Source organism: Coloeus monedula, assembly GCF_965178545.1.
Source record: "Coloeus monedula genome assembly, chromosome: 12".
NCBI lineage: Eukaryota > Metazoa > Chordata > Aves > Passeriformes > Corvidae > Coloeus > Coloeus monedula.
The window spans coordinates 12,352,363-12,365,207 of NC_138792.1; the positions used below are offsets into that span (position 1 = coordinate 12,352,363).

The 12,845-nt window shown below is 45.6% G+C and overlaps 1 protein-coding gene across 1 annotated transcript in view; it reads right to left on the reverse strand.

Annotated features, from left to right (window-relative positions):
- DOCK11 (dedicator of cytokinesis 11) overlaps positions 1–12,845 on the reverse strand; it is a 78,777-nt gene that overhangs the window by 41,550 nt on the left and 24,382 nt on the right. The window contains 16 exon segments of the mRNA XM_082289470.1: positions 417–503; positions 922–1,043; positions 1,670–1,793; positions 2,184–2,276; positions 2,453–2,518; positions 2,607–2,791; positions 3,304–3,380; positions 3,562–3,684; positions 5,079–5,161; positions 6,147–6,269; positions 6,603–6,812; positions 8,459–8,599; positions 10,464–10,547; positions 10,942–11,021; positions 11,468–11,645; positions 12,646–12,780. Of these exon segments, the coding sequence (XP_082145596.1) occupies positions 417–503; positions 922–1,043; positions 1,670–1,793; positions 2,184–2,276; positions 2,453–2,518; positions 2,607–2,791; positions 3,304–3,380; positions 3,562–3,684; positions 5,079–5,161; positions 6,147–6,269; positions 6,603–6,812; positions 8,459–8,599; positions 10,464–10,547; positions 10,942–11,021; positions 11,468–11,645; positions 12,646–12,780 (1,911 nt within the window).

Here is a 12,845-nt window from a genome sequence, read left to right on the forward strand (position 1 = left end):
ACGAAACATCTAATACTAACTTGGACTTAATGATCTTAAGAGGTCTTTTCAACTAAAAATTCTACAGTTTGGGGAAACCTCTCACATCCACCAGTTCTCTCTTTTGTATCATCGAAGCAGCTCATTTGCTCAGATGTTTCCCTGGTCCTGCCAGTTATAGTGCAATTGGCCAAGGAAACATCAGCCTCTCCCTAGGCTCATTCTCCCAAGTCACACAATTATCTCATCCCATCCAGTCAAGGAACAGATCCCTGCAAGTAATCCCAGCCATGCTGCTTCAGAAGTACCTCAGTGCTGCTTTGCAAACCAAGTACCACAGCCCTCTGTCCCACACCACCTATGGCTTAGCAGTAGTAGAGAGACAGCAGTCCCCTCCTTTGCATTTGTGCTGGAAGTTTTTAAGGTGCTTGACTTACCTGGGTGTAAATGGTTGAGTCCAAATGGATTCTGATTTTAAACAGCGGCTTTGCTCCATCCACCCACTTTGCATCCACGCTGGACTGCTGTGAACAGATAACATTCAAGTACTTGGTTTCAGACTGTGGTGAGAAGGTGGCTCTGTGCAGACACTTGGTCAGAAGGTACTGGCTGGAGTGGAAGAAGGGGATGACCCCCAGCACAAACACCACCTTCCCCATGCACACAGAGCACAGGCTCACTCTCCTGCCCTGTGCCATCTGCAACAGTCCAGCCCAACCTGCCACTAAAATACCCTCTGCAACCTGTATAACCAGAGAAAGTGGAATTAAAGTTGTCCTGTCTCCCATCCCTAAGAACTTTAAGCTTTGGGGGGGGTGCCCTGCAGTAGAGATCTTTTCAGCTGAGCAAAGCACCAACAGAAACCCAGAATTTACAGTGGTAAGAAAAGCTCAACTTTCCTCTTCCTTTTCCATTTAAGCCCATTTTAAATGGCCTTCCTACTTTCCGTGACTCTGTGTCTCCAAGCCCCAGGTATCCAGGAGGGAGGTTGGAGGAAACCGGCAGATGCCGCTCCAGGGTGGCAATCCGCCCGTCCTTCAGCAACGGCACCCAGGCGTATCCCACTGCAGAGGCAACCAGGGCAGCAGAGTTAGCAAACACACAGGGGTACATGTTCAGCTCAAAAAGAGCTCTATCTCATACTGAGAAGTCCAAACTTGCAGTTGTGCAAGTGGCTTCGGCAAGGGTCAACCACGTCAGTGTCATTAAAGCACCTTTTAGCCAGTGAACAAAATTCAGACACAACACAGACCGGGAGTGGGTTTGAGGGGCAGGAATAGTGCGTGAGCCATGGCTGTGCACCATGATGAAGGTCCTTTGTGAACTGGATGAAGGGAGAGGCTTCTCAACCAGTGGGACCCACGTGTGCACATGCCTAGTCTTGGTAGGATCAGCCCCCAAGACCCTGATCTCACAGAAAGTTTTTACTGGTGACTTGCCTGACAACAGGACATTTGTGCAAGTCAGGAACATACAGAAAGAGCTGTCAGACTGCAGCAAAAATTTGAGTTTTAATATAAACCCAAAACATTGAGTTTATTCCATTTTAGAATCACAATTTTGTATTAGGTTGCTTTTAGAAAAGAAGATTCAGATAGCCTGATATGTTAATCACATATTTTCTTCATGTCCCTACATTTGTCTTATCTTGGCCTTTTACACTCCAACAGAATTTAAGCATTGAACATACCTTGAGTTTCAACGGTGTCTTGTTTTTTCGATGTTGCCTTTGTACTAATTTCACAGCTGACATGATAGAAGGTGAAAAGCAAATGATGCTTTTGATGGAGGTGAATTGGAAGCTCAATTTTAATCTAAAATGATATCATGATAGATCAGACTGTATTTTAGTTGTGGAGTAGTATTTTAGTTCTATTTAATTTCACAAGTGTTATGTTGTTACACAAGACACATTCTTACTAATCTTAATTAATTCCTAACATTTTCATCACATTTGCAACATTACTTATTAATGGGGGTGTGTGATTGGAGTGCACAAAGCATGACAGTAAAGACAGCAGAAAACAAACTGATGTTAAAAATTGACAAAGGCTCTGGCTTTGCTGAGCCCTTCTGCTGAAGCAAATGGCTGGTAATTATCTTTACCCATAATTCACCCAGCCCTTGAAAAAGAGGTATCCTGAAAAGCCCCTTGGCATTGTAGCATCCAGGAAAATCTGCTGTTTCCCACATTTTGTTTTTACCTCATCATAGAACTCCGGGCTCTGGTTGTGATGCAGCACAGCAGCATATGCATTTGTGGTCAGGAGAGGGCCTCCGGGTTTGCCATATATGCACTGGAAACACAAATGAAGAGCTGAATTCAGGGTCCTGCCACCCTAAATGAGCTGGCCAAATTAAACCAGTGATCATGGAAACTCAGTGCTTTTCTCTTGCCCTGCTGAGCCTGGCTAGTACAGAACATACAGCAGTGGTCAAATAGCAGCCCTGTTAACAGGTAACATTAACCCACCTTTAATGGCCTGGCATCAACTTCATCTGAATCCCTGAACTCAAGACAGACAGCAATATTCCTTGCCTGAAATATGGGAGAACAGGAGGTTGAGCAGCAGCACCACCCTGGCCCACATCAAGCCTGGCCGCAGGTCACTCCCCAGGTCACTCACCTTTGCAAACACCTTCTGGTTCTCATACTTCAAGTGTAAGGGGTAGACATAGAGGTGGTTTTTGTAGACAGTGAAGGGGTAACAGTATTTTGCAACTTCTGGGACAAGCTCCTCCACTTCAACTGCAATGTCCTCACAGCCCTTCCCGAAAGGTTTTATAGGAATGAAAGAAGCTGTGAAACAATCTGGAAGAGGATAAGAACAGAAAAAAATTAGGTCCACTAGAAAAGCCTTTTGGACAGGAGATTAGCCTACATAACCTGTGACAGGAGTTGCTAAAAGCCCACTAAATGACACTGAACACATCCTTTCAGCAAAGTAATTTCTTTGCTTCAGTTTCTTTAGATGCAAGGCAAAGAATTACACTGACCATGTTTGTAAAAGCCCTACAATATTATGGATCAAAAATAACATATGAGATTGGTGCAAAAGCAGGCAGCTGGCTTCCTTTGGATTTAGGATGTGATGGCCAAACTATAAAGCAGACAAATCCCTCAGGTAAATCTCTGCACTTGGACCACATCTCCTCCACACAATGCATCAGAAAGACTTACAAGTCAGTGGTTGTGCTGAATCACTCATTTCTCATTGCAGCCCCAAGATACTCTTGTTAATGAAAACAGAAAAATCCCCCCTAGAAGGATTAAGTCCTGAGGCTCAAGCCATCAGCATTTATGCTAAGATCCATGATCCTTACTTGTGAAGTCTAGCGGGATGTCTTTGATGACAATATTTAACTGGGCTGGAATGACCTGCAGTTTTGTCTTCTCTGGTCTGTGTTAGGGAGAAAGGAATAAGAGTGTGAACGTTGAAAGCTCAGGTGCTGAGCACATCATCAGCATTTTTTGCTACCCTCCAAGTATTTTAGAAATTGTAATCTCATGCTTACACTTAGCTGTTTAAAAATGTATGTTAAAATGTCTGCCCAGCCCCTGCACCAGTCTTTCACACTTACTTCTTATACTCTGCTAAAAGCTTCAGCATATCTTCATTTGAGAGTTTGCCACTGTCTTGCTTGTACAGGGGTGAGAATTTTCCATTAGCATCAAGAGTGCCCTGGGAGTCTTTGAAAACTGGTCTGCAGAAAACAAGAGGTGTATTTTCTAAATGTTGGTAAATATACAGACACTGAGGTCTTTGACACATCTGAAAGGCAGATCATCAGGTGAGAGGTTCACTGGCCTGTGACTGCTCCGAATACCACAGACCTGATTGCTCTCCCACCCCGATGTGGTGCTTAGACCCCACCCAGGCTTGAAAACGTGTCACGTGAAATCACATGGGACATCACACAATTTCACTCTATCCAGCCAGGTCAGAAGGACACAGCCCATTTGAAGCCTGGTGCACAATCATGAACACTCTTCCATCCCCTCCCACTAACACCAAGTGTTAGTGCACCACTTGCATATGGGGTCAGAGCACAGAAATCCTCCTAGGAAAGGAGTGTACAATAAAAACCAGTTTGGGGACACACATCAGCTTCCTCCTGAAGCCAGAGCAGGAGACTGGACTCTGCCCTGGATGAATACCAGCATCTCTACCCTTGAAAATAAAGGGTGTCTGTGTATAATAAGAACATTAAAGCATCGGCACTCCCCTTCTGTGCAACACTTTGCTCTCAGACCCACAAGCTCCCTGCAGCAGGCCACTCAGCTCCTTGGTGTCCAAAGGCAGCACTTTACCCAGCCAGAGCCCACCATTAGGGTGAGGCACCACTTGGAAGAGGGCTGATTACTGGCTCCCAGGATCCAGCTGCATCCCAAAAACACCACCTCAAAGATGAGTGTCACAGGAACATCCAGTTCAAGAATACATATTGCAACTGGTATACCCCCAAATTCCAGCCCACTGTGACAGCTTTCTGTGTTCCCATGTCATTCCTGTCCCTTTTGTCAGCACTGAAATGCGATTTAGCACTAGGAGGCAGTGGATGATCTTGCCTTCAGGCCTTCCTCTGACTGAGATTTAAGAGAGTTAGCACTGACATACTTATCAGTCCCAGTAAAACAATAGCAAGGGAATGGGATCACTACCTTCAGCCATTCCCAAGAACATTAATTAATGCAGAATTTAAGATGGAAAACAAACCCCATGTGATTGCCACTGCCAGGCTGGGACATCCTCTGCTCTCATCCTGTCCCTAGCAATGGCTAATGCCAGGAGGGAATTTCTGCAGTGATTCCCTTGGTAGCATAGGATAGTATACACTTGTTCCCAGGAACGTTCTGCCCTGGTAGCAGTAGCTACAGGTCAGTAGGAAGGTTACTGCCTTCCCAGCCCCAGCACTGTTTCTAATTCTAGATAAAGATTTGGGATTGGCCCGGAAAGCTCTCTTGGGAGTCGGAGCCAAGCTCTGCCCTCAGCTGCAACTTCACTGACTTCAGTCGCTTGGCCCTTTGCCCAATCATATCCCAGATCACTCTCAGCAGCAGCTTTCCACTACTGCAGAACCCAGCCCAAGGCACTGACCTGGCAGCCCAGCCAAAGGGCATCCGGTACTGCCCCAGACGGCTGCACACCTGCTTAGCCACTTTATGGACCTTCTGGGCAGTCTGCAAAACATGAGAAAGGCAGGTCAGTGTGTGCCAGGACTTTGATGCTGCGCTGGAACAGGAGTGAAGGGCACTGCAGTCTCCACGGAGGAGCATCTCTCCATCTTCTCCCCAGGCACCAGCACAGCTGACAGACATCAGTCTGTCACTTCACGCCACCTACAGCTGTTACTTCGCAAAGCAATACAAATGTTGTGGGCAGTCATGTTAAACCTCCTCAGGATTAAACTGTCAGGCTATTAGTGCTCTATTTGCCAAAGGGTATTAGTTTCTTTTCCAAAGCTGACTGCAATTGGCTCATCCTGGACATACTTACAAAGTGTGCCAAGGGAATGCCAGCATTACCAGATATTCTATAATTGACTTTTCAGGAACTACTCTTGACTGCCAGCAAGAAGGCAGCATCAGCTCCACCTGGCATGCAGAGACTGATGCTGGTGGCAGCAGCAGGGCCTCTCCCTTGGATGTCAGGAAAAGATTTCTTCACTCAAAGGGTAGTCAAGCATTGGAACAGGCTGCCCAGAGAAGTGGTAGAGGTATTTAAAACACATGTAGATGTGTTAGGGACATGGTTTAGTGGTGGGGTTGACAGTGCTGGGTTAATGGTTGGACTCAATGATCTTACAGGGTTTTTCCAAGATAAAGGATTCTATTATTCTATGCAGACACTTCATTCTGGTGATGAAGTGTCTGACTTTTTCCCGCCAGCCCAGGCTTTGGCTTGCTGAAGTGCAATGGGGAAAGGTCTGGCCCCAAATGCTTGGCTTTCTAAAAATCCTCTGCCTCTTTCCAGGGGAAGGAATAAAATCTCCCAGGACAGCCCAACTGAAGCCAGCCTGGGAACAGTGCAAATAGAATGGACAAAGACTGTATTTGCCAGAAAGAAACTGAAGAGCTGCAGAACAACCCGTGCTTCAGCCCACACTACTTCCTGCAGCAGCAGACACCACTACTCAGTTGATACTCCCATGGCCCCACCCATTACCTTCCCGGGGTCCGAGTTTTTCATGTAGGGCTCTACACAGTGGGCGATGCTGCCCTGCAGCACCTTCTCCACACGGGCCACCAGGAAGATCTCTGTGTGTGGGTTGGTCACAGAGAACACCCCCTGCAACAGAGAAGCAGCAACTGTCACACAGCAGGACCCCGATGTGCACCACAGGGTTTGGCCCCAATCATCCCACTGCCCCTTTCCACAAACCACACAGACCCTGCCTTGGTGATGGACCACAGGGGCCCACCAGGCTTGAGCATGGCCAAGTCCTAGAAAACCCTCTGTGGCGCTTTACCTGTCACTGCCAGTGAGCCCTGTGTGGCAACTTCAACACTGACCAAAACGCAAGAGAAAAGCTGGCTTCTGGATACCAACACAGTGGAGAACTCCAAAGTCACTGAAAAGCCTCAGCAGTGACGCAGAATGAGGAGAAAGTGAGATATTCACCCGTTTTATGTAGCGCAGGCAGGACTCAGGGATCCCATGCACAAGGCTCTGGACAGGACAATGTCCCTGGGTGCCCTCTGTTCTGGGCTCAGAGTTATCCAGCAGCATGTCCCGGACAGATGGAGGGTTCAAGTCCACGTGGAAGTCAGCTGAAATCTTGCAATTATTTTTCAGGTCAAATAATGCCAAACTTAGGAAAAAGGGCTCAACCTGGAAATTTTATTGAATATGTGTGTCATAAAAAATGCATGGCACAGACTCAAGAGTATCAGCATGCATTGCTTTCCCTGATAAGGAAACTGGGAACCTTTTGCTTCTGTTTGTTCCTTTAGTTTGGTACACCAGCATTTTAATGAACAGATAATCCATGTTTATTTGCTTTATAAATATACAGATCCATTTTTTTCTGCACCTTCTTTTGATCTAGTCAGTTTGAACAAAGTTGTATGAAATATAAAGAATGAAATCCATATATTTTTTACATAAGTGGTAAACTATAAAGTCAGGAAGAAAATATGAACTCAATTTATCAGAGCTGTTTATCGTTTTGCAATGAGAAAGAAATCAGCTTAAGAGTGTTTATGATCATCTGCTAAAGATCACTATATATATTTTCCAAAGCCCATTAGCTCTGTATGGCTCAACTGCAACACTCAAAAATCTCCTCAGATGCTATCCCAGGAGGAAAGTTAGCTCTCCCAGCCAGGAGAGCTCAAATACAAGGCTGACACTGCTAAGGAAATGCATGTGCAAAATCTGCCAACTCCTTAGTAGCTACTGACCTTGACAGCACCCGGCAAGTGGCAAGCATTAATTCATGTATTTTTAATTCAAACATCCTAGTAGCCGTGCATCCGTGGAAAGATAAAAATGCAAGCCTGAAGATAAAACGGTAGCATGCCCAAGACATTACAGCATGACTTGGAGGCATTACATCAATGCTGAAAATGTGCTGATTAGGTCTCACTCTGGACCTGATTAAGGATGGATAACAAGAATCTTTGCTATTAGCGATGCATCCATCTGCTGGGAGTTACTGAGCCTGGTGTTGTGTAACAGAGCTGTGAGCTGCCAATATAAAACTATCACAAAAAAGCCTTTGTGATTCTACCAGGCATCAGAGAGGGCAGCATCAGTAGAGACGGGGCAGTGCTGGTACCTCTGCCTCCCGTACTACCCCGCACTCCTGCAGAAAGGGCTGAGCAGGAGCAAGAGCAGGACATGACAGCAAGGATCTGTTTTGGGAGAAAAGACTAGAGGAGACTGGTCTGTTCAGCCCAACAGAACAAAGGCTGAGGTGAGACATAATAGCTGTCTACAAACATCAGAAGCTCAGAAAATACAGGAGTTTTTAGGCTAAGGCACACCTTTGGCACAATAACAGATGCATATAATAAAGTGGCTGTGAATAGAGTTAAGCTGGGAGTCAGAAGAAGGTTCCAGAACAGGGAAATCTCTTGCCATTAGGGGAAATGAAATAAAACACAGCCGTGAGTGGTTTGGAGATGGAGCTTAATCATTTACCAACAGGACTTTCACAGAGATGCAGAATTTGGCAGACACATATTCCCCGTTCCCTGTGCCCCGGAACCACAGGTTTCCCAGCAGTCCCAGTTCCTCGCAGGCGGAGGCATGTCAGCACAGACCCTGTCCCCAAAAACGTTTTTGGAACACCAAAATACCAAGGCAAACAAATCCTGCAATGACTCTGGGCCAGCAGTCACTGCCTGTCCAGGTCCCAGTGGTGCTCATGGCAAAATGGGATTGTTTTACCCCTCCCAGAATAATTTGCTAAGGTATTTTCTTGCTGGTGAGAGGAAAGAAGACAAAGCAGGACATGCTGGAGTTCCCCTTACATTGGTGGGTCCTTCTTCTGCTGTGTCACTCAGCTGAGCAAGGAGATTGAGGGAGAAGTCCTGGCAGCAAACCACGAAGCGCCTGCTGCACTTTTCCTCAAAAGGCTTCACGTCTGGCTCAATCCCTGAGAAATCGAGTCTCTAGACAGTAAACAAACAAATCTGGTCTCATTAAAAAAGAAAACAACCCCCTGAATAATGTTAAGGGATCACATTACGGCCAATACTATCTTAATCAATTTTTTAAGTGGTCCGAAAGGTACAAGACATTCACAAATGCGTGCCATTTGGTGATGTTACACAAAGGTATTCAAGACATGAATTCATGGGTGCGTATCAATTTTTAGCAGCCTGTTTTGTAGAGCACAGCAAACTAAACCTCAGAATGATTTCAGTTCCTTCCTGCTTTGCTGTAACCCTGGGGATCTTCCCAAACACCACTTAGAGCTTGAGGAAGAAAGCGGAACTTAAGACAGCGTTACAATCAGAAAAGTATCTTCCACCATGAAGGTATGACTAGGTTAGAGATGGCCCCTGTGCCTGAAATAGAGAGAAGGCACACATGGGCTTGTGAGCAACACTTCAAAGCAGAAGGCATATCCAGCTGCACAGCAGTAACTGGCATGGGTAGAAACAGCAAAGACTGTCTGGCGGGGGAATCCAAACAGACTTGATTACCATCACCTCCTCCCTAACCCAGAACACCCACGCCTGGTCTGTGCCTCCACATCTACCCTCCTCGAAGAGCAGGCACATGCGCAACCAAAGACCCTCAGCCTTTGACAAATCCATTATGCTGGGCACTGGGGACAGAGCTACCAAACACCTCTAAATACCAGCAGGTATTTTTGTTTCCCTTATTTTCTTTTCATGAGGAAAGTATGTTGCAGGTTCTACTGCTAGTTTCTCCTAGTTTCCTTAGCACCAGGCATGAAAGTGTGCATGTACCAACCTTGACTGGAGCAAAGACTGAATGCCTGGTGTTACAGCAGATCCAACTGATCCACACCAGAATGAAGAACTCTGGGTATAGAAAGAGGGCAGTGAATTCAGCCTAACCATTTGGTTAGGTAAAAGAAGTTATCTTAGATGCTTCACACTGAGTAATATTTCCATTTTTATTATCTGACTAGAATACAGGAAGTTTCTCAGAGCTTCTCTTAAAAAAAAAAAAAAAAGAAACCAAAAAGCCTCCTGGATGCTTATCTTCCTTCTGTTAAAGACTCTAAAGAATTGCCAAGAGAAAAGCTCATTTTGTACAACTAAACCTTTTAGAGACTAATTACATTTCCTTGTTAAACCAGAATGTTCTATTTTACAGGTGTGAACATGCCAAAGCATGCCAGAAGGAGAAGCAGAAACAATGACGTACCCTGGAACAGTTCTCTAAAACTCTGCTAGCAATTGCAGCTCATTCCACTGAAATCTCACACCTGGACCCTGGCAGAGAATTCAAGTTTAAAGCCAAGAAGAAAACAGGCCAAGAGACAATGACCTCCTACTCCAGTGCATCCGACCAGCACAGGGTGTATTTTTCAGTTTGTCTGTCCCTACATTCGAAAACCCCCTGAAGACTGAGGCTCCCCCGTTAACCCGTCATGCTCTTTTCCACCACTGCTCCCTGTACCAGATGTGCTGATCCCACGCAGCATTGCAGGTATCCATGCAATACCACTTCTAATGCGTCTTCTTGCAAGCATGAGAACTTCTCAGAGCCCCCAAGAAAATCCGGTTTGAAATCCAGCAACATCAAGATGCATCACACAAATGTCAGCAAAGCTGAAGGGAGACCATGTGTGCGGCTGCTGCAACTCTTCCCTGTATTTGAGCTATCACCTGAACACTGACATCTCATTCTGCTCTCACTGACAGGAATATGGGCTGCACTTCTGTTCTCCTGGAAAATATGCTGCTTCTGCAGGCAAACGCTGTGGCCATGCAAGGGAACAAGGGAGGCATGACACAGTGAACAAAAACTCACTGAGGCAAATGTGGGAATGTTTACCTGGACTTCTGGGTCAAAAGAAAAGATGTTTTGTCTTCCATCATTTCTGCTCAGTTTGTTTAGTTGATCTGTTTCTCTTCCATACTAAGACAAAGGAAGGCATTGATATTAGTGCCTGGCCACACAGAGGCCAAGACTCGATCTTGGGAAAGAACTGAATCAAAACAAAATAATTATTTTTCAGGTTGCCTTTGTGATACATGAGCTGATGCAAAGCACTGACAGTACAGAGATGTGGCTATGCTGAAGCAAAAAGCAGGCAGAAGCCGCAACCACACTTGGAGTTGAGGAACATGCAGCCTCAAACCATGGGGCTCCATCTGTGAGACAGACAGGTGGCATAACAGAGACCCCACCAGGATTTGGTGCCTGCTCAGCTCTGTCAGAGCTGGAGATACAGAAAGTAGAAAACCCCTCTCACAGATAAGCTGGACAGAAGTAGCTGTGGGTGGGGAGAGCAATCCTGCAAACACAATACCTTCATCAGCTCTGGATGCATGCTTCTCTCCAGGCTCTCTAGGATGTTCTCTGACTTTCCCTGCGTGCTTGATTCATCATCTGCAAGGACACAAGAAACAGATGTTCAAAACAACTGCAGGAGCACTGCTTTGCCAGAAAGCATCCTGCACTATTTGCTAACAATAGCACAGAAACAGTTTAGAGAGACTTCTCCATTCCTTGAGAATAAGATTTTTCCGTGCATTACCAGTATCAAAGTGTATTATTACAGTCTGCTAGGTCTGTCCAAAGCAGAACTTCAGCACAGAGCCAATTTTCCAGGAGCCTTGAAACTTTGCCATGGATTTCCCATCCAGAAGAAGGGTCACATTTCCCTCCACTTTTATTCCTCAGACTATCATCGGTGTTGTACGAAGCCCCTTTGCAAGATATTGTGTGTCAGCCACAATTCTTGCTTTAAATACAGTAAAGTATACACTTCTCCAGGCACACTGCTTGCATCCTGCTGGAGAAGGGAGAAGGTAGGTGTTTGTTTGCAAACTGACCTTGCACAGATTCCACAGCATCCTTCTTCTCTTGCACCAAACTCTCAGTATTGCTCTGAATGATCTTCCTCAGAGTTACCAGCCATTCCTCCATCTCCTGCTCAGTTTCAGCTGCAAGATAGTGGCTGTACTTGTCTATTGTCTTCAGCTCAAATGCATAGCGGCGCATCTTGGGACACTGAACAAACAAACAAGAGATTTATATTACATTTTTCTCAACAACCCAGCACAGCACCTGCCACACAGCTCCTCTCTGGGAAAACATCCTAAACTGAAATACCACAAAATACAAGGCAGGCACCCTCCCTGACACAACAATCCTGCTGCAATCACAAAGAGCTTAGTGGCTTGAGCATGGCCAGCTACTCTGAGTGAAGGAAAGCCAGACTGAAACACAGACATTGCACCAAGGAGCAAGAACAATCTCCTTCTGATGTCATCAGACCTTTAATATTTACCCAGAGAAGCCAGGAACTGGATTTGTCTGACATGGTAAGTAATGCTGCACTCCGGGACACTTAGAGGCATCGATCTTAAAAAAGCAAGTGGTACAATGCAGCTTTTTGGAGCTGTGCTGGCCTTTAAACAGCATTTTCCAACCAGAAGCCAAGGCAAATCTGATGCAACTTGGGAAGTACATCCCATACATCACTGAGGTGTGTGCATTACCGCTTTTACTGTGTTCAGAAAGACAAATGGAAACTCACGGCTCTGACTCATCCATGCTGAAGGAAACCACTGGGGTAATTTAAGCCACCCTGCACCACACTCAGTGCTTGAAGCTTCTGCAGAGACAGCAAGGGGCAGGAGGCAGAGCAACGATCCACTGCTGCACTTCACTCTAGCACAACTAAGCAAACCCAGGATTTAGACCCATACAAATACCTGCTCCTAAAACCTTATGAGGCCTGAGCAGGTCCTAAATTCCAAAGGACTGCATGTTTGCAAGGACTTATCAAGATATAGCTTAAGAAACAAGAAGCTGGTGCAAGCAGCAAATAGAGGAGGAAGGTGTCCCAGACAAAGTCATATCATTTACTTACTGGCCCATTGATCAGTTTAGCTGACCAGCTTTGCGTTAGTTTGCCATTCTATGCCTTCAGAACTCAAGAGAGCAGGCCTATCTCAGAGCCTGCAATTCGTAAATCCATGTAGAGCCACACAGAAAGGACACCTACCTGAACCACATCATTGCAAGCATCCAAGAAAATGCAGCCTTTGGATTCTTTTGAAATTTTCTCATCTTTGTAGGAATTCAGAATATAGGAGCCATCTGTGAGCTGTGACAAGTAAAAATACCTCCTCTTGAATACCTGTAAAAACACAAATTCTTGCTCAGGCAAGTATTCACTCTGCTGTATATCACAAACCATGGCCA